Raw genomic sequence first — 22,520 nt, 5'->3', positions numbered from 1 at the left:
ACCAGTGTGAAATGCAGTCAGGTGAAATGGGCAGCACTTTATACTCACTTGTCACTGATAGAAGTAACTATGGCCAGCGCAGGATAAGAGAATTGGGGCCTTTAGGTCTGTTTCCCAGACATCAATATAAGATACCATATTGAATCAGATAACGGGACGAAATCATCCCCTTGAGTGGGAAAATATCTATGAAACTATATCCGCACTTTAAAGGAGGTGCCACTACATTTGAAGCAGTGATTGCTGCCTGACCTCGGGGATCACTTTGGGGGCTGAAATTTCAACTGCACCTACCCTGGCTCACCTGGGTGTTCAATTCTACAGCTGTCCCCTCCTCCTCACCTTGCTGTCTTGCTACTAGGAGACCTCTCTATCTACCTAAAGAGTGTCTAGAGCACCTCCCTCTCAGGTGTTTACAAGCTAAATACAGGTAAAGTCTCAATTCTGCCTCTCAGCAAGGCATCACAATGGAGTTGACTCTTCACACTGACCCTGCCGCACCTGCAGCCTAACCTGCAGAGAAAAGAAGGCAGGAAACAGGACTTGCTGTTGCTCTTCTACTGGGCTTTCTGCATTATCTCCAGCAGGCTGCCAGTGGGGTTTCTGCATAAAGCAGCTGCTCTCTGGTACCATTTTCCTTCTGTTCCAACCCAGCCTCCAAACCTGCAGCATCACAACCACGCAGCTGCTTCCATCCGCTCAGAAGCAGTATAGTGGACAAAACACAGCTGTAGACTTGGGTCCTGCTGTGAACAGCCCTCTCTTATGTGTTATGGCCAAAGGAAAAAAAAAATCACATTTTTCCTCTGACATCAATGGCTGCATTAGAAGAGAAAAAAATGTTCTGTCTGTATTCAATTCTGGCACCTCTTTTTGCAACCAGGTCCAAGTGTAAGAGCACATGCACATGCACATGCTTAGCATTTGCTAAAGCAGGCAACAGTTGTGTAAGCTTCTCATATTCACACGTCTAGTGATGTCCTTAAACCTTGGCTCCTGGTAGGGAACTATTCCCGATTTTCCCTCCAAACGCAGCACTGCCAATGCACTCGAGTCATGATCAAAAACAGTGCTGTTTTCTGAGCTTTCATAGTGCCTCAATCCTGACCTAAAACTTCCCACTAAAACTAAGGCCAGGCCTCTCGTGAACAGACTGCCAATAGTGCTGAACTGTGTGGCGATTGGAGGAGTCCAATCCCATTTTTGCTTGTGATTTATTAGGTTGCCTACTTTAATAAGGAATTTCCCCAAGAGAGTTTTCGTTAATCTCTGCCAGTTCTGCACATTAATTTCTCCATGCCTTAATAGCTTCAAGACAATGCTGTTGCTTTCACCAAAATAGTAAGTTATGTCCAAGCAGTTTTACAAGGTAATGTGGGTGTAATAGCCGTTCTTCCAGCCCTATTCACACTGAAGCCTTTGAGCACTAGGACTACCTGAGCTAAGACTGTAAGCATTTTGGGGCAAGGGACTGACTTTTTGTTGCACTTTTATGCTGACTAGCAAGACGAGGCCGATACGATACCTGATCTAAATAATATGTACCAAAAAGAACAGCAACAATTCCTTCATTCCTCACCTTCCTTCCTTTGCCACAGTATCCCTCCCACCCATATTTCCCAGGATTTATATGAGGGAAGTTTATCTAGAGCGTTGTCATCTTTTTGATGCTGGGGGGCCCAACGCTGAGAGGCTGTGGGCTGCTGCCAGTGTTTTAAGTAGTGTCAGCTAGGCTGATCTGAACAAGGTCAGATTTTATGGTGCTTGGAACAGCCTGCAGCCTTCAGCGCTGATACTGGGGAAGCTGAATCAGAGGAGGAAAAGACGGGAAAATGCTGAAGGTTTCTTAGTGCACATGAAGCCACAGCCAGAAAGGTCTTGGCAACTGGGGGACAAGTGAGGGCAGTCTGGGTGCTGCTCTCATCAGCTGTACTCCAGGACTGACTCCTCTCACAGCGCCAGGGCTGAGTTCAATGCCAGCACAGGACTGAATCGTGCCCTTTCTGCTTTTGCTCCATTTTCTCTGTCCTTCTCCTGCACAACATGGCCACCAATGACAAAAGGACTAAAATAAACTGCACTGAAGACACCACTGAAAGTAGGGCACAATATCTTTCATATTGACCTGCTAACAGTGGGTTATCTATGGCTGTTCTTAGAAGCTAATTATTTTTACACATTTAAATTAGGATAATTAGATCAGCAGGAAGTGAACTGAAATCAAATGTTAGTAGCCTTATGAGGATTTTCTTTAACAGGGTTTTGTGCTCTATCTGTCCCTCCTTCTAGTGAGGAGGGGCAGGAGAAGTGTCCCCTGACCTGAAGAAGAGAAAAGAAATGAGATGAGATATTTTGATTACCACCCATGTCATTAATTACATGGCCTTTGTCAAGTCTGCACCATTAATCTTAATAGAGCTCTTTACATAAAGCCATTCAGAATACAGCCAAGAGCACACACCACCAAAAGATAAACCAAATTATTTTCAAATCACTGGCCAAGGTACACACCTTTGGTCTAGCTTTTTGCATTTTACCGATATGTTGGGTGACTGCAGTCAGACAGTCCTCAGTAGTATGGTTTGGAAGCAGCTGTTCAACTTCCTCATTTTCAGCTGTCCATTTTTACATGCAATTCTCATGTCCTTACCATGCTCCATGTGACTTAGTCTTACCCAAAAGGCTGAGAGTATTCCCACCTTTATATCCTTCCAAGAAAAGTGCCAATATTATTAATGCATTAATTTGCATCTGAAAAAAATGCCAGGCATAAGAGATCTGGGAAGGGAACTGAACAGTGCTCGCAGCTTTTAGAAAGTTTCAAGAGCTGGCCCCTGTTTCTGTGGTATTTGCATGTAACAGTATACATCATAAAGCCTTGTATAACGCACATCTGTTTTAAAGACAGTCTGATCCACGGGAATAAGAATACATGAAAAGAGAGATATTCTAACTCTCCATGTAAAAACACTTCAATCCAGTTGTGTTATATAGTCAGAAGGGTACATTAAATGACATTTACTTGGGCTCTTTTTTTCTATTTGGCTATAATGCATGCACCAAATTGGTTTCCAAGCATCCTTTTCAATTAATTTGAAAGTGGGTCTGATGGTACAGCAGGGCAGTACTTCAGCATGCTTTCCAGATGGACTTCAGCTTCCAGGGCTACTTGAGAACAAAGAAAACAAGCTGTGCATGTTTGGGAGTGCAGAACCAGCCTTACACTTTGTCTCTGGTGTGTGAGAGAGACGGAAAGAGCACAGCCTTTTGTTCGGGGATTTCAGTGCTGGAGATCCCAGATTATCCTCCAAACATGAAGACATTAGAAGCATTAATAAAAAAAACTGGTTCAACCAAATATGCTCAGCAGCCAAGGGTTATGGTACCTGAATTCTGGCCATGCTCCAAGGCAAATCAATTCACAGTAGCTATGTGGTACACAAACTGGGTCACAAGGCTTTTTGGGGTTGGGAGAGAGATATTGTAAAAGTCATTAAAAATTAATCAGCAATTTAAATTTAAAGCATGTAAAGTGCTTTGAAAAGGTGATAAAGTAAAGGGTTGGTGGTCAATGGTAGGATCATACAAAATGAGCTAGGAACTCTTTTTATCCACAGCTTTGACACTGATTCTCTCTGTGCCCATGGACAAGTTGTTTAACCTCATCAGTATAATGAAGATAATAACTACGTCACAGGGGCATTAGGAGACTTAATTAGTTACTATTTGTAGATTACATAGATAAACTCTGAAGGTGAAGGCACTTTTTGAGCGCTAAGTATTATTATTAGATTCCGAAGTGTTAATTTCTATAATGGTGTAGGAGAACACAACAGTAAAGGCTCCGTAACAACTGCAGAAATGTTTATTCTTGCAATGCCACCATGTCAAAAGGGTACTGGAAATGGATTTGATGGGGTTTTTTCCAAAAGCAGTAACTGGAAATGTGCTTCTGTCATGTACAATATTGCTCATCTCAATGGATTTGGGGCTCCTGACTCCAACCCAAACTTTACAACCCAGATTCCTTAGTAGGAAATGCCATGTCATCTTGAACCAAACAGTTCTGTGAGCTGCAACTTCCAGTTACCCTTTTTGCGAGACTTGTGTTGTGCTCTACATTTGTCCTGCATTTATCTTCTGAGAGGGAGTACACAAGTGGGATCGATTCATTAGAAGCGGAAGTATTAGTTTGTATGGCCAGATTTTTCCTCGCAGCGCCTGACCCATCTGTTGCCAATGCTGGATCTGCTGAACAATTGGCATCCGCTGTTTTTGAGCTTCTTTCTCGGCCCTTCCACGGCAAACGTAAATGCCCCTTGCAAAAGTTCCAAACTAGCAAGCAAAAAAAAAGAAGTGCAAAACCTGCTCCCAAGATTTTTACAACAAGGTTCTCTTTTTGGTCTTCCAGAGCTTTCAGTTTTGCTGGATCCTTCTGCAAAGATGATGAGACCAAAGGCTTAGTATTCATGATTGTTGTTTTATCATTTAGTTGGTTTGTTGTATAACTTTTAGGAAGAACGAAAGTGCTCTCTTGCTGGCTATAAAGGACATAGCTAGCCACAGTAATAGGGACTTGTTTCCCGTTGGCTCTCTCTACAGACTGACACGCGTAGAATCCAGCATCAGCTCCTGTCACATTAAATATAATTATTCCTCCATCGTAAAGCAGGTATTTAGAATCTTCTGCCTGAAGTCTACTCCCATTGAACTTCCACACTGTGCTAGCCAGGTTGGACAGGGTAACACATTTAAGATTAACATGGCTTCCAAGGATAACTGGATACTTTCTGACATTGTTTCCTGAAATTGTGAATGTTACTTTAATTAAACACAACCAAGTCTTAATTTAACTTGCAAGGCTGAACATATGCTTGGAATGACATCAACTTTAAACAGCACAACAAGGAGGACTGTTTTAAGGTATAGGAATGGAAAAAAGGAAATCCACAGCTCTGTCTCCTACACTTCTGCCAGAGAGCAAAATAGCAGAATGTGAATCTTGCTGGCCCTATTCCAGTTGTAATTAATAGACTGAATATGTGCCTGGAATTCAGAAACTTCCAGGTTTTAATTCTGACTTTGCCACACAATCATGTGATATCTAGTCTTGGGCATGTGTTAGTGTCAACCCCAGTAAAGTGATATAGCTCCATAGAAGTGTTATTAGATTTAGACTGTACTTGTGCAATGCTCTAGGGATATAAAGAGATATATAAGCACTCTTTGACTAGTACTGTATGCTACTGTCCCACAATATGCATTAGCTATGAGTTTTCAATGTAAAGTTTACAAAATCAGGGCCTGAAAGAAAGCACTAAGGATTTTCATCTTGGATTCTCTCTGTAAATCTGGAATCCTTAATCCTTTTGCAGTTTAAAGGCTTTATTACACTTTAATATTCCCCTTTCAACATCCACAGCCAAACTAAAACTTGTGACATTCTTGCAATTTCAATATGATCACCATGCACTGACAAAACTGAAGTCAAATGAACATGAATTAAAGAAAAAAAAAAGAAAAGCAACAACACTTCAAAGTTCATGTATTACTTGATTATAGTAGTGGTTCATGGGCTGAAGAACTTGGCCTTTGCCTGAGGACTAAGAATACATTCAAAATTTGGCTTTATTCCAGAACAACAAATGCTCTGCTGAAATCTAATCATCACCTAATGCATACCAATAGTATGTCATCTTTCAAGCACAAGGCTACAGGCCACTCTTGTATCTAGGTTTGAAAACTTCGTTAAGGAAGCTGGGAGAGTTGCAAAGTGGAGAAGGCAACAGTGAGCTTTACGTAATTAAAACAGCAGCTCCTGGCAGCCAGAAAGGCCCGTTAACTTATTAACATACAATCCTTTCATTTCCTCTAAAACATTGAACTGCTATTTGCAAACGGAAACAAAATTAAACATTCTACAGAAGTCACTGGAAAAAGTTAAGTCAGATCTGTTTTCACAGTAAGACTAACTTGTTTTCTAATCTCTCTTTAAAAATTAATTATAAATGAATCCTTTACATCTCTCCCTTCACTGCTGTTTCTAAAAAATGTTGATTATTTGAATGTTATTTCTGCCAAGCCATACCAAGTGCTAGTCACCATGATAGTTAACAACACATCTTATATTCCATACATCACTTTGCAGCTTGAGGGGGGGAATACCAACCAGCTCTAAAATCACAGGCCATGTTTACACTTCCCCTGAGATGAATGGTTTCATTATGAACTAAAATATTTTGATCTCAAGTTCAAAGGGGTTAAGAACAGGCAGGAGGCAGCAACTCAGTTGTTGTTTTTTTGCCTTTCCTGGTTCAAAAAGCCCACTCACTTTTAACCTCAGGCTGTTTGAAATATAATTTAGCTAAGATATCAAACATTTCAATGACCATAGATATATGATGTATAGAGCAGATTACTTACTTTCATTTTGTACAGTGTTCCAAAAGTGTTTTCTTAAAAGGTAAATATTCACGTACCTAAACTAGGACATTTGGAAACATCCCCATATTTAATGCTCTGGATTAAATTCCTGAAAGAGAGATTAATAAGAAATACATTATGAGGGTTTAAAAACTTTCATTTCGTAAGCTCTCGGGTTTGGCCCGGTTTTGCCTTATAGACTGTTGGAGCAGTATTTTGAAAGCAAGATAAGTCTCAGCTCTACTATAAAGCTGAAGTAAAATATACTTACTGAATGTCACCAATCTGATTAGCCACAGGAACACAAGCAGCAGAAGCCTGAGACCACGCACAGTAGGGATCCCTCGCCAAAACACAATCCAAGCAATGTTTATATTGGTGGCAGAGTGAAACTGGAACCTGAACCACTTGGGATGGAGATCCCACATACAGCAGGCCCTACAAATGCAGGATATTGAGTGCTTACTTATGTTATAACACTGCTTTAGGTTTTAAATGTTTGTTAAACGCATGGTGACCATTTCTGATTTTTAATCATAAATTAATTATATCTTTTGCAAGAACAGATTATGACATTATTAAAAAAAGATTGTGTGAATATACACAGAGCTCTACAGAACGCATGAAAAGACAAGAGTTCCTGACCTGACCAGACTCATGTCTATGAATACTCTGGGAACTGCTGATGAATATATGAATGCTTGTTTCTGTTGTTTCAATATACACGAGCCTTATTGTCACAGACAAAACCTTGGCTTTTTGTGATTATTTGGACAGGTAGCTGGCTGGGGTCATCTGACCCCAGCATCTTTCCTACCCAGGCAGGGGGTCAGTTTCGATGATCTGTTGAGGTCCCTTCTGACCCAAGCATCTATGAATCTATGGTTCAGTGCAGGAGTAGAGCTTTTTACAGAACATGGGGAAGTCAAATGACAAGTGTAAAAAATGTCTGAGGCATCTCAAAACAGCACAAACTTTGCATAGGCACCAACAGAAGTTTTACCTTCCTGGAAGAGAGTTTGAGAGACTGTACAGGCTCAGGAGACCGGAACAGCTGTCTCTCTTCCACAATGAACATCTCTCCATTGCAGTTAAGACCTTTATGCAAATATCCATTATCTGTGTAAAAGGAAATGCACTTTTAAGGACAAATGTGTGCAAAAATAACATAACAATATCTTCAATTTTAAAATTAATTAGTCTTATATATTGCTTTAGGCAAGCCTTGGGCTAGGAAAGTTCCAAGTTATTCTAGATCACTTTTTTTTTTTTTGCTCATCTTTCTGTAAAGAAGTAGCGATGATTTATCTCAGAAAAGCAGGATTTTGATTTTGGAAGATTTCATTACATTCCTCTAAATATGGAAAAATTCCAGAGACCTCTTACTATCTAATACTTCATCCAGGAGCAGGATGGAAATTCCAGACTAGCAAGTCAGCTTCTATACACCAAGCACTTAAGCAAAAATCTCATCCTTTCCTCCAAAAAATTCCTAGCTCTTATACCCTTAACTAGAGGTCCCCTCATCCCGAGTGAGATTCACATGTGCTGGGAGACAGCACAAGGCCTATATGCAGCTACTGTCCTATGTAAGACCTTTTGAGAGCCTGACCACATTTCTATTACAAATCTTTTGAAAGTACTGAAATAAATGCCACCTTCTTATAAATTATACCTTAGAAAAGTTTAAGAAGAAAATGGCACCATATTGAAGGCTTCCTGACAGGAACAAAACAGTGCAAAGAAAAAAATAAGTCTTAAATAATGCTAATAACAAGGAAGGAAGGACAAGGGAACATCATTCAAATGCCACAATAACTATAAGCAATGGCCACAGTTCAAAGCCTTAAAAAAAGACTTAAGTCCCACTGCCTTTAAGCATTAAGTGTTTTGCTGAACAAGACAAATTTTGCCCTCACAAAACAGAGACTATCTAGCACTAGGGAAGTAAAGCAAATTAGACAAGTAATTAGAGAAGAGAGATGTAATACATAAAATTTCCCGTTGTCTTGCTATTTGATGTATTACTGTATGGTAAATTAAGATGAAGAACTTGTGATGCATGAATAAGGGCTGGTGGGATCCTTGTACTTTTTAAAAGCTCAGGAATAAGTTCTAAAACAAAACAGGTTTTAGACCTATAAAAAATTCAGTTTCTTGTTTCTAAAATAAAACCACTTACCTGTTCCTATAAACATAACGTCGTATGCTTTTTTATCTAGGCCAACAATTCTTTCTACTACAATCTTGGTATAATTTGAACCTCTTTTCAGTAGCACTGGCCAATTACCAACTGGATTTACAACATTATCCATTAGAGGGTGGTCTCTAGCAAACTGCAGAATCTTGTCGGGCAAATCAAGTGAAATGTTGTATCCAAAACTTCGGGCGAAATTATCGATACACTAGAAACAACATACAACAAAGTTGATTACAAACATTTTGTAATTAACCAATGTACAAGACAACTTATGCTCTAAACTTTTGTCTCTAGAGTGACATTCATCCAGGTGCTGAGAACCAGCTTTTACACCCTGTTGTGGTGTGAAGTAGGGAAAACGGCATATCAGAGGGACTGATGTGCACCCAGGCCTGGGTTGGGGGGTAAATTAGACTACAATGAGACAAACCAAAAGAATTTCCTTTAAACAGAAAAATAAAGTAGTATTTACAGCCCCAGGACGTGGAATCGGCACTTCGCCTCCGTACACCACCCATTTGACATGGGAATGCTCCATAGTTACTGGTCCTTTGTAGTTTCCTTTGGAGAAAACTTCCTGAATCGTTTCCATACTGTATGCACACACAGATGAAATGTCCAGTCTTCCCCTTGGAAGGTAAAAAGAAAAAAGTGTGTTATGTGACCTTTTATTGTGTAAAGGAAGGCTGTAAAACACAAATCGCTTTTCACACTATTTTCTCATCAGATTTACTGAAAACATATCTGTGAACAAAAACATCTTTCTTGTTCTTGGGATTCACAAAGAAGAGCCTAGAATGAGGGTAGTTTGTACAGGATTTTGCTATTATCCTTCATTATTATTATCCTTTCATTGCTTTCCGCCAAATCAATCCAAATAGCCTAGGAGGAGTTCTTTGCACTGATAACGACCAGTGACAGCAGCCAGACAGGCCTAAGGATCACGGCTGGGCAGCATTTACTGGGCCTTCTCCCTTCTGGCTAGCTGCTATTTATACAGAAAATTCCCCCCCATCTCCTTTCCGTCCTTGTATCCAATTTTAGTATTTTCAAAGCTCTGGAACTGCTTCAGTCACACCGGTGTAAATCAAGCAAGTCAACAGAGTTACCCTAGAGTTACAAATATTAACTGAACGCAACATGTGCTCCAATCCCTGATCCTTGCAGAAAATGCTTGCAGCAGCTCTGGTCCTGAAAAACCAGGCTATATAAATAAGAAGATTTGTTGAACCATATTCAACAATGCTGAGTGTTTATTTCTACAAGCTAAAGGAGAATATTCTGTGATTTTTACCATGACTCCCATGCAGATTTGTATACATAAGCACATGCTGGCATAGACCCTGCAGTGAGATAAATAGGGGTGGTGTAAGTTACAGAGGATAGATATTGACCTGGAAATAGGAGAGCGGTAAACACACATCAGTCTAGATAACATCCATTTCAGACGTCTGAAGTCATCAGAAGCCACCAAAGCTATCCCCTCGTGCTTACTTTGTGACTTGTGGCCATTGATCAGCACAATCTGACTGCTCACATACACTGCTTATGTCCCTTCATACACACACACACACATACATATATATAAGTGAAATCAAGCAAACCTTGACATATTTTACGTGTAACAACATATCCGGGAGGCCTGTTTTTATTTTCACAAAACACTATCATAGACAGTAGGCCTTGACAGATGCTGCTTTTGGAATAAGGGTACTTCAGATGGCAGTGGTTTCCTTTCCGTAGGGCACCGCTTATCATGTACCTTAGAGTGCCAGCTGTTTCATTTAGTAAAGGAAGCAGCAGTGGAAATGGAGGCTTCGATCTAAGTGCTAAATGATGTCATTTTCATTTTCTCCACCAACTGGAAGGAGCAAGCATAACCCCGAGTGTCTGAACTAGGATTAGCCTTCCACTAAAAGCTTTGGCCCCAAAATCACAAACATCTAGCTTCCTAAGATGGTAATGGCTCAGCTGGACGGAACTGTAAATGAAAAGAAGTGCAGTCTACTGAAATATGTGGAATGGCTGATCAATTCTTACTCTTAGTCACAGACAAATGGTTGCAATCAGGCCAATAACACTAAAGAGCCCATTACTCCATCTTGAGTGGCATCTACACCCACAGGAGACAGCCACAACTGGAAGGAAGGAAGTAAACATATAGTCTTCCTATTCAAAATAGTTCCTGGAACTGCTAGGCCGCTTGCTGGAAGCAATAGATCCAAACCTATGACCCAAATGACTAGGAGGAAGTAAAAAAGCTATGCACACAAATCCTTTTACCCAAGGTCTCAGGCCTCACAAACAAACAAACACACAGGGGCGGTCCCAACCCCAGTGACAGCATGTTGTTCACCTTTACAGTAACCAGACTCCTTTGAGATCTGGTATCCATATATATATGTGTATATTATACACCCACTTACATGCACACACCATCACTGGTGCTCCAGTGCTTGCTATCAGTCTTTCAGCCAAAATGTACCCTTTGGGAATACTGATATCTTATCACTCTGTGACATGCTGTGCTAGCTATGTGTGCTGTAGCTCTTGAACCAGAAACAATACAGCACAGTGCCTGGGCCAATAAACCCTGCTAAGAAGCTTTGCACAAGTATTGCACTAACACGACTGTAAAGCTTCTGGTTTGGAAATCAGTGCTCACCAACCTGCCTTGTGTCATACAGACGTACTTCGAATGTCTTGCACTGCTTGCTCAACACGCACACTTCGCCAGACACTAAAATATAAATTAGGTAAAAGGAATGCTTCAGGGCACAGACATGGGGGAGCTCCATCTTATAACTATGGGGTAACTGGGCCCACCCTGCCCAGGCTGAGGACAATCAAAGTGTTCTTGGTCCCAAGCGACACTACTGGCCAAGATGTTAATCTTTAGTGCACTGAAAATGAAATATTTATGAAAAAATGCCTGAGGGAGAGTTTTCTTTGGGAAGAAGCAGTTTGATGCAATAGCAATTAGAGTGCCAGAACACTTTTACATTTGAGTTTACAACAATTCTGAAACAAATCCAAGTACATAGAAGCAACATCTATTTTGAAAAACTGCTTCAAAATATCAGTTATAGATGCATTTCTTGTATCTTACCATTGTTGAGTAAATATCCCATAAAAATTTGTTTCTTGCCAGCCTGCTGTCTTAAGTAAAAAGACATCCTGAAGAATATTAAACTGGAAATTTAATTCTGGAACAGAACAGACAAGTCTGGATTTTAAAAATGTTGTCCATCTTTTTTGTAATATACGTTTTCCTCCAAGATCACCCTGTATAAAGGAAAGATACCAACACTGTAGACAAACATCATTTCACTCCCACAAACAGGCTGGATAGTACTAACACAGCCAAGGGTTTGACCAGCCAGCCTCTATAAACCTCAGTGTTCAAGGCCAGTGAAGAGAGTTTTGAATATCTTGGAGATTTGAAAATCTGTTTCAGAAGAGACAGTCAAAAGTGAACAAAGTTCAGTAATAGAAGGTGGATGGTACAATTTGCTCACTTTGGTTTGAGGAGTCATCTAAAATATTTGTATACTTAAAAACAAATGACCTAACCACCAAGACTTACCTTGCAAACACGAGCAATTCTTGACACAAGAGGCTTGTCATAGAATTCAAATTCAACAGCAGTTTCAGTGAAGAACACATAAATTTTATCATCATCTCCATTTGAATTTGATTCACTTTCCTTCACTATATCCATATGGACAAAACTGGGCTCTGAAATATTTGAACACATAACGCTATCATTTTTTTTTCTAATGTAGAAAGCAACATGACTATCAAACATTATTACAAATGGAGTAAAATAATGGTTTTTTTGGAACAGTAGACAAGGAAAATACTGGAAATAACCTATAAGATCTCAGACAATATTTATTATAGATCCTATCAAAAGATTAAAAAAGGTACGTCTGCATGAGTGAAAATGGACTGTGGATTGCCTTTCTACATTAATCCTTAAGTGATACTGTATTAAGTAGTCCTTCTTTTAACAACTGATCTCTGTTTAGAAGCTCAAATTTTCTACCCAGAGAGAAATCTGCAGGCATTAATTTCATGAAGCAAGAAGTATGCTGAAACTCACATTAATTTATTTTTATTTTTATTTTTTTACCAAAGAGGAAATGTATTAGCGCTAATGCTACATGAGAACTTTTTTGTTTCTTCAAGTAAAGGTTTATCCATTAATCTGATTCTCTTATATTTCTTTCCCAGTGTTATGAAGCAAGGGCTGCATGAAATAAAGTGCTTTTGTGAAAAATAGCAAAGCTAAAATACTAGAAATGCCACTCCACAAAAGTGTGCATGTGCCTAGAATGGGTGTAGGTTTTGATGTCTAGAGAGTTTATAATATACTTTTGCAAGATGAAGTGAGTTAAAAATAAGAGCAATAATCTCAAACCACAGGCAAACTGGTAAAAGCAAGGAATTCAATATCAACATTTGATTTATTTATTTTTTTAGCAGTTTAGTCTTTTCTTAAAATTAGGACACACAAAAGTTTATGTGCTAAACTGTATCAGCTTCCACAAAGGTGGCTTGCGAACTTACGTGTTGAACAAGCATCACAATCCATTCTGACATGTGCCTACTTGCAGTTTGTTTGCTTGTACTCTTAAGTAGTAGAAGTTAGTATGCTTTGCCAGTTTGTCTCAGCAGATTACTGTGAAACAGCGCTGAGTTACTACAGTATAGCTTCTACATAGCAGGTGATTTGTGGTAAACCCCAGGCCTTTTTACTCCATGGTAAACCACTTGTTATGAAATCTCATTACAATTTCTGCCTTGCTGCGATACTTATTTAATGACCAGAAAAACTTTGCTTTTTAATATCTTTCGTATCAATAAATACATTTTAAACTGGTATTGAACAAGACCGAATGCATGCAATTATGATTCAGTATTTGGTTAGTATACTCCCAGAATCATAACCTATATCACTTTTTGACAAATATCTCAAGAATGGCAGCTGTATTTATAGTAAGTTTTAAATGATGTTCCAGTTTATAAATGACAGTAACAAACACTGCACATCATCATTCTGCATTGTGACAAAAAATGCATGTAGTTCTATTTTTGTCTATTTTTTTAAAAAAAAAAGGTCAAGCAAAGTAGAAATTTGTACTCTGGAAGGGCTAAATCACACACAAAAACTTCTTACCATTTAGCCATGATGTTTTAAAGTCTGTCCGCAAATGATTTCTCAAACTGCGTCGTATGATAGGCTCAGTACCCAAGAAATTGTTCGAAGTAGCTGAATACAATTCATCATCTGTAAATTTAGTCAAAAAGTGCATAGAATCCTTACTTTCATCATCAGTTAAAATGAGTATATTACATGCAAATGTAAACTGAAGAGTGCATGTGACCAAATTTTTCTCCTGATAAGTCCTGTGAAGTGCCCTGAACTCCAAATGCCTTTATCGGGAATTGTGGGTACTCAGAAGCATGCAAGATTAGGTCCTGAAGACTGTAAGAAGTTAAGCAGTTGCTTTGTTTTCTCACCTTTCTAGACATTTGTATTAAATGAACTGAAGGGCAGCTTGCTGGAAATTTTGAGCTGCTTGATTGTAACTGAAGTGCTCTGAATATGTAACTTCTATACATAGTCACTGTTCAGAATATCTGTGTATTCCTAAGGTAGGTATTGAGAGCTTTAAAAGGAAAATGCAAAAAGCTATTGCTCTGGCAGTTCTCTATTCATCCACATTACTACTTGACATCAGTAATAATTTATCGTGAACCACATACACAAAACAGCATCCCCCTTAGACAGCTTCATATATAAAAAGAAATAACCCAAGTATCTCCAAACATACCAAGAATGCTCTCTTCTATCGCTGCTCAAAGATCACCTCTTTCAAGTAACTGATTTTTGTCAGTCCCATGACCAATCACTTGAACAGGTTTCAGGGTGTACTGTGCATGGGCCCAAGAGATGATAGCATGGATAAGAGCCAATGTAAGATTTAAAATCCTAGCAAGATCAAAAGGTAAATATTTGAAAGCACTTAAAAACATAGGGAACAAAGGGCAAAATGTTCAATGAACGGTGACAGCCAGTAATGGCTAGGAACAGTCTCAAAGAAGTGACTGAGGGAATCCATCTGGTAATTCCAAATGTTGCTAAGAGACACTGACTCCGGTTTCAAAAATGGTTTTTATCCACGAAAGAAAATCTCTTCCATGTGGCTTTCTGATGATCCCATCTGAAACATTTCACATTGGCTTTATGACCTTGAAATTCATTTGAAATCTTAGGAATTCAGAAGTAAGCAGTTAGATTAAAGAAAGTCAGATATGGCCAAAAGATTCATACTGAGAAAATCAGCAATGCATCCTTCTGGAAACCCCCCGATATCAATGAGCCAATGGGGCCAACAAGCAAATGCATATTTAACTGTATTAAAATAATTCTGTTTAGTTTTGCAAATGACGATGTCATCTGTGTCCTACTCTCAGTCTTAGAGAACAAATGAGGTGATAGCATTTTATAAATAAGAAAAAATAGAATAAGGATTAGTATCTGACAGATGTGGCTGACTAGCTTGCATGGCAGTCCCAAACATACCGACTAGTAGAGAAGCATACTTCAGAGTTGGTTCAAAAGGACACTTTCCTTTGCTTTCTTCAGCTTTCCCTTGCAGGTGAGCATCTGTATTGTTGAATACCTGTTGTAAAAAGCCATTACCACAGAATTAAACTCTATCTCATCAAATGAAATGATTGATACAATTTCTATTAAAATAGAAAAATCATGGTATGAATAGGTCAATGTGAATATTTGTACAAAAATGTACTTTGTTAATATTTTCCAGTGAAGAATTCAATAATGAATTATGAAAGCTCCTTATCACCAGTTGGCTATCCCTTTAAGGGGACTCAGGGCCTAGTCTCCCAGTGATGAGGATAACATATTTCATCTGGGTATACATGCTCTTCTAGGCAGCAAGGAGCAAAATTCATATCTGGTGCAAGTGAAGCTCTCAGTCTTTACAAGTAGCCTGCTATTGCCTTATTGCTAATGAAATATATTCAAACAAAAAGTTAATCTTTATAGATGCTTTTGACACAGAAATGGCATACAACCGATTTACAGCTTATTGTTAACATCTTACTATTCGTGCAGTGTCAGCTATGCTGTAGACACTCAACTGATATGTAATCCCATATATGTGTACACAGATAAGGCTACAGCACAAGAAATGGCCATGACTGTTTGCAGAAGTGAATGTTTCTGCTAAGATGACAGCAGATACACAAGCCATGAGGCAAGCATGTAATGCGGTTACTAAACTTGTTTCAGAATGACCAAACGTGCAGCAAAATAATTACTACTAATTTTCAGGTGGGACATTATTTGGAAATATTCTTTAAAATTGCCTTTCTATTCAAACAATTTTATAAATCTGCAGTTAAAACCTGTACTTAAGTCGATCAAAAGGCTCACCATGTAATCACAAGCTGGGTGAAATGCATTGGTTCCACAAACATATAAGTTGGTATCATTTATCTTATGGAGGAGGAGGATATAGTTTTGGCATTCCAACTGAAACAGCAACAAAAAAAAAGAAAGAAAAAAAAGAAAGAGTAAACTTAAGATATTTTAGCAGCCTGTGCATGAATGTCCCAGGGGTCTTAATAAAAAGCAAAATGTACAGAGTATGTCCAAATCTACCAGAGTTGAATTCAACAGATAAAAAGCAACAAAGAGGTATTATATTATAAAATATTTAAAAATATTAAAAAATATAAACAGTATTTCCCTCAATGATGAATTGATATAGTACTGTAAGTGCCTGACTCAAAAAAGCACATAAGAACTGCTATTCATTTCAATAGTACTCAGTCTGATAGCTAATACTAACTCAATAACTCATTCATGAAAACAAACACTTTACCTACTTTGCCCTTTCCTCTGCGAATGCAGTCCTGCTGTCTATCTTGTGAAGTGAACCAGTATACCTGAAATCCAAAAAATATACCACATTTGGTACACTGCATTTTTGGGTCTAAAATTCCAAGTATGAAATGAAAACAAAATACATTTGAAATTTAATTTTGTTGAGGGAGAAAAAAACTGATTCTGTAGATGTTCTGTGGAAACTTCTCTGTGGATGTTGCCCTTGCAACAGAACTGGGGTCATTCTGCTATATAAGGAGAGCGGACTAGAGTTAGTGACCACAGAAAGAAATGTATTTGGTAGTCAGTACTACCTGCAAATAAACACACGATGAAGCCCACACAGAGCGAGGCGCATTAGCTGTGGTTTTGGTAAAAGAATAGATACTTCAGAATCAAATATGTAAGTACTTGCTTCAGATTCTCGGACCACTTTCAAAAGAACAGAAAGGTCCAGTTAGTGACGACCCCCCTACTTGGGCTGGCTCTGGCCTTTATGGAAACTCTGAGAGCTCTCACAAGTGGAGATGGACAGCTAGAAACACATTTTATAAATTAATTGCATATGATGACACCGCTTGAACCATGCAGGGATATCGTAAAGAGCAGTTTCCCCCCATAGATCCTGCAAAATACTCAAATGCTGTCATCAGCTGCTCTGTGTTGACAGGCTGCCCGCACACTTTCAGAGTCCTACAGATGATGAAGCGAGTGTCGCCACACTCATATGCTGGAAGCACGAGGACCAGAAAGCCAACGACAGGTAGAGTGGTCAATGTCAATAAGACCTCGGGTGCCCAAAGGAGGGCTGTATGGGCATTCAGAGATGATGATGAGAGTCCTGCTGGCCCACTGCAGGTCTGCAGAGGCACCTACAGCCACATGCTGTTCCATCTAATTAGGCACCTAAGTATAATCCAGTTCCACACTGAGTTTCTAAAAAAGAGCGAATGCAAATGTAGATGAGTCCTCCTTCTGCTTGCTGTGACTTTATCTTAAAGCTGAATTAGTGGCATGGTACAAAAGTAAGCACTTTCATGTTTTCTCAGGAATTTGAATAGGGGGGAAACAGGATCACATATCTCAGAAACCTTGCAGCTTGCACAATGTCCTCATTAGAAGGCATGTCCTTCACAACTCATACATATTTACACCCTCTCATAATGTTTTTTATTCTTTCATTTCTACTCTTGTAAATAATTTACATAAAAATGCCAAATCATGAAATGTGTTTCATGAGAGAGGATGCTAAAAACAAAAAGCATTAAATCCTTTTTGTTTCAAGTCAGTGGAGCTGTGGGTGCTCAGTACCTCTAAACATTAAGCTATTAAGTCTACAGCACAAATCAGTACTACACACAGCTGCACAACAGGAAAAAATAGTGTTGCCCAACAGAGCAAAGACAGAGCAGGCTGAAGCCTTTATCACTGTGAATGCTTTATGGAACAGCTATGTCATGGTTTTTACAAAGAGACATGAAGAAGGGCTAAGCAGGCACCGAGTGATACATAATACTATCTTGAACAGACGTAGTGGTTTACTCTGGGCTTCAGAAAACATTTAAATAATATATTGTGTTATTTTAGGACTTTCTTCCATACGTAGGCTCTGGTAGGTTGCGAGATACTCTACAGTAAAGAGATCGCTCAGGGGTTAAGCAATAGCACTGTGCTTCTAACAATGGCATGGAGACTGTAACCTTTTATCACCAAGTAAGATGATTTGGGGCCTGACCCTACAAAAAGGGAAACCAGTCTAGAGAGGCTCTGAGAGACGAAGTGATGCCAACAGCACTCTACACTTTGCGTGGTCGAGGTGGCAAGCAAACACAAGGGCCTTTTTCAAACAAGTCCACATGCATTTCGTTTGTTGGTCTCAATTCTGCAATTCTGACTCGTATGAGCAATCATGAGTTAGCCCACTATCAGGATTGGATGTCTTGCTCCTACTAACAGTTTTAAGATGTGAAATAGTGATGCTTTGATATATTTAAGATGAAAAATTAAATGATGCCAAATCAACGTAACTCTGAGCAGAATATTTTTTAGAGAAGCAAATCGTTTAGCTTACGCTGGCTTTCTCTATGGAGATGTCCTCTAAATCAAGAGCCAGTACAGCATCTCTGGCTCCCACAAACAAGGTACCAGTTTCTTCATTCACCAAGAGAGTGGAAAAATTGGACAATCCATGTTTCATAAAAGTTTTGATGTTTCCATCTAAAAAGAAAGAAATGTAAAGGTTATTTTCAACGCTATTTAATGCTAGAATACCATTGCTATCACATCCTAAGTAGCAACGAGAAAAAGGCTTTACAAGCTTTCCTGGATTGTGCTTTAAATCATTTTCAGTTGTGTACCAATGTTGCATTCCCCATGTTACATAGGACAATAAACAACACAAATCCATTATTGGGTACATGCTGATCCCTACCCACTAGGTTTAACCACAAAAATGCACAGCAATTTGTGCAAGAGTACAGTGGTATCAAACTATTTCTCTTCAGAAAGATCATAAAAGGTCTATATATAAAGGGAAATTCTTCTTTCTGTGTCAGGTTTCCCAAGTTTAGCAGGTGTGTAACGTGTTAGTATTTGGATGAAGAAATTGTCCATTTTTACCTGCAAATATTATCACACTTACTTTGGTATTTTACTGTTTTTCTGGGAATGCAGTTTGGGATAGATGTTTCTGTCTCTTGCATTAATCCATAAAAAAGATAAAGACAAAGGAGAGCAGAGGTCCCGCTCATCTTGAGAAATCCAATTAGACTACAAGGTATCTCCACTTTTAATTCCTTTGATATTTAAATGTATTGAGTCAGCATTTTCTTTGTGGTTCTTGAAAACCTCTTGTTAAAAGGTCTCCAAAGTAGATATTCGTTGACTTTCACTAGTTAGTGCAATTCTAAGTAGCATTTCAAATTTTCATTGCCACAAACTCCAGTAGAAGTGCCCTAAAATGAAAAACTGTCTGAGATTAATTCAGTGGGGTTTTTTTAACCTTAATTTTCACACGAGAACTTACACTTTTTTCTTCTTAGGTTTTTACAGCTATGGCCTAAATAGACAGCCAGCCCCAGATGGCACAACCCAACAATGCTTGCTTTCCGTATGTTTTTTTCTTGTAAACCAGATTGATTGCTTCCTGCAACGTTCCTGTGCAATGGCACTACACCAGCAACTCTGTCCACAGCCCTCACTCCAGCGCGTCCCGGCGGATGCAACTTTCTCATGAAATCAAGGGGCCTCTACACAACTGACTGAAGTGTCTGTCAGGAGAAGCAAACCATGGATCGTCTCCTGAGACGCCCTGGAGCACCACAATGCACCCCCCAAGATCTGGCAACACCAACGCCGGAAGCGGTGCAGAAGATTGGGAACAGGCCATATAGGAAGGTTGGACTGGGAACACGACAAAGATGATGGCTCCAGCTTTCTCAGCTTTGTTTTAGGTCTTTGTTTCAGATTGAAAGGCACGTTTCAGATTTTCTCCAGGCCAGCAGGGCACCATGTCACAAGAAACTTTTGGCAGCAGGCGTTGTCCTCAAAGCCTGTGCTTCGGGACTGGAAAACGCTTTTTTTTTATAGCTAGATAAGCATGTTTACTTCTGCTAACAAGAAACGTCAGTTATTCAAACGACACAAGCACCCGCTTGTTACTAGCTTAGCACCCGCAAAAACCAGGCAATCGTCCTCCAAGATTGGCAGCCGGGCTGTGGCTATACACATACATGAGAAGAGAAAGGGCCGAGGGTTCCCCGTTCCCGAGGCGCCGAGCTGGCGGGGCGGGGAAAGACGCTAACGCGGACCAAGGCCAGGCGCGGCGAGAGGCAGCCGGCCCCGCGCGGGCTGGAGCCCGCTGGCCGCGGGACGGTTGGGCAGGAGCCCGCGGGGGGCGGGAGCCGCGCGGCGCCGCCTGCTGCCCCGGCGGCGCTCTGCCCCAGCTCCCTGCGCCGCCCTCGCCAGAGGGGCAAGCGCCCCGGCAGCCGCCTCCCCGGCTCTGCCCCCGCCGCTCCCTAGAACTCCTGGTTCGGAGGCCATACCTGGTATTAGACCAACTGAGACATTTCACCGATAACGGTGTTTTCCTGCAAGCTTTCGGCCTTCATCAGGCTCAGGGAAAGCTCAAGATGCTATATGAGGGCGATCTTGAACTTTCCCTGAGCCCAAAAACTTGCAGGGAAAAAAAAAAAAAGGTTTTGCAATGTGTCAGTTGGTGGAATAAAAGGCATCATCTCTGACCCAAGAAGTCTAGATTTTTGCAAGTCTCTTGGGACGCTTAGCAACATCCCCCCAAACCCGCTGTACGGCAGGGTGTTGGTCTAAGGACACAGGCAGACAAGGATCTTTGGGTAAACCTGGTCTTTTATTAGATCCACTCACCAAGAAGAAAAACCTAGAGCTCGTCTTGCTTAATGCACCATTTCCCCCCCACATGCAGTTCATTCTTTTGGTGTTTTATCTTTAAGCCTTCTGGGACAGTGTTTTTTCTCTTTGTCACACAGGTCTAGTCATGTTTTGAACAAAGTTTTCTTGTTAATTGTATCCCATCACCTCAAATTGCACGAATTTCCTGGTATTTAGATCCTTTCCACATTTATAGTAAAGAGTCATAGAAATGACAAGACCACCTGGGCACATTAGAAATGCCAAGGAGCACTAAAAACAGGACAGAATATAGGTGGAAGTTGCTCATCAGGTAGTACAGATAAGGTTTCAAAAGCTAAACTGGTGAATCTTGTCCTACCATACTCCATCACCACCCCAGTGAAACTTGAACTTTTAAAAAATACTTCCTACTTTCCTTGGAAAAACATCTCTCAATTTTTGAACTAGGTCCTGCAAGTCCTTCAAATGCTGTGTGCTAGCTGACTGCACCTGCAGAAGCCTTATTTACAATGAGCTACTGCTCATGCTGGTCCTCTTTTGCTCCCCCCACAAAGCCACATAGGCAAAGTGACAGAAGCTTTGCCTTCTGTGTGTCCTTTTACATCTACTTTATTAAATATCCAAAAAGACAGCACACAGATACTGTTTTCCCTTTAACAGTGAGCCTTTCGGAGGCAAAAACTCTTCCTTTGGATAACTACTATATATGGATAATAGCAAAACTGTTGAAAGACATTCATTTGGCACAAAAGGCTCCAAAGAAGACTCCATGTTAGTGCTTTCTTAAGCAGTAGTGACTTCAGATACCAAGAACACAAACATCTTCTTCAGCTCCTGTAATTTAGCATTTTACCTACTAATCCAGGATCACAAAAGCCAAAATACTCCGCTGTCCTTAATCATACTCTTCTCAGGAGGTGACCACTGCTCAACCCTGCTATTTTGGCAGGGGCCGGGTCTCTCAGTCGTGAGATGTGCTGAATGAATGATGGAACAGAATCTTCCTGAATTTTTACAGGAATAGAAAATGCTGGGAAATTGAAATGTTTCAATGTTCACATAAATCCAGACTTAGTTTGGACAAAATGTACTGCAACTGCCTTCTATCTGTACTAGAACAGAATATTATTCCAATAAAGATAACGGATGCTTAATCTGAGAAACTTGCTACCTCAGTCTAGACAAAGCATTTAAGCATGTTATAGACTTTTTTTTGCGCATAGATGTCTACAATAAATAGGAAAGAAGTAACCAGCACCTAAATTGGACCATAAAAGTGTGAACAACTTTATTTATTAGTCCAACATCTATTTCTGTGCAATTCCCTTGCACCTTTCAAACAATAGATGCCATCTATTTCCCTGAATGATGCATCTTCCAGGAGCAGCAAATAGGTTTTCTTTTTTCCCCAAATGAGATCCTTGCATACACAACTTCTCGAAGGAAAGGAAAAATATGGCCCAGTGTCAGCTAGTGTCTAAGTTCCAGGAGCTACCAGTAAGGGAGGAAGGGAAAGATTTTAGATCTTGGCTTTCATCTTTTATCAAATACACACAAAGAATAAGTTTTACGTCTCAGATAAGA

The 22,520-nt window shown here is 39.9% G+C and overlaps 1 protein-coding gene across 1 annotated transcript; it reads right to left on the bottom strand.

Annotated features, from left to right (window-relative positions):
* Positions 1-6,471: 6,471 nt before the first annotated feature.
* On the bottom strand, positions 6,472-19,348 carry LOC109312410 (semaphorin-4D-like; the record flags this gene model as incomplete). Its single annotated transcript, XM_019538435.1, has 13 exons — positions 6,472-6,532; positions 6,695-6,861; positions 7,427-7,542; positions 8,606-8,828; positions 9,096-9,252; positions 11,733-11,908; positions 12,210-12,361; positions 13,806-13,916; positions 15,216-15,315; positions 16,095-16,193; positions 16,550-16,609; positions 18,619-18,764; positions 19,189-19,348. Coding segments are annotated over 13 exons (1,728 nt in total), but the record flags the coding sequence as incomplete, so codon positions are not given.
* Positions 19,349-22,520: the final 3,172 nt, after the last annotated feature.

The sequence above is a fragment of the Crocodylus porosus genome, unplaced genomic scaffold, assembly GCF_001723895.1.
Source record: "Crocodylus porosus isolate Cpor-Errol unplaced genomic scaffold, CroPor_comp1, whole genome shotgun sequence".
NCBI lineage: Eukaryota > Metazoa > Chordata > Crocodylia > Crocodylidae > Crocodylus > Crocodylus porosus.
The sequence above is the reverse complement of the archived record's forward strand: the minus strand, read 5'-3'. Positions and strand labels throughout refer to the sequence as shown.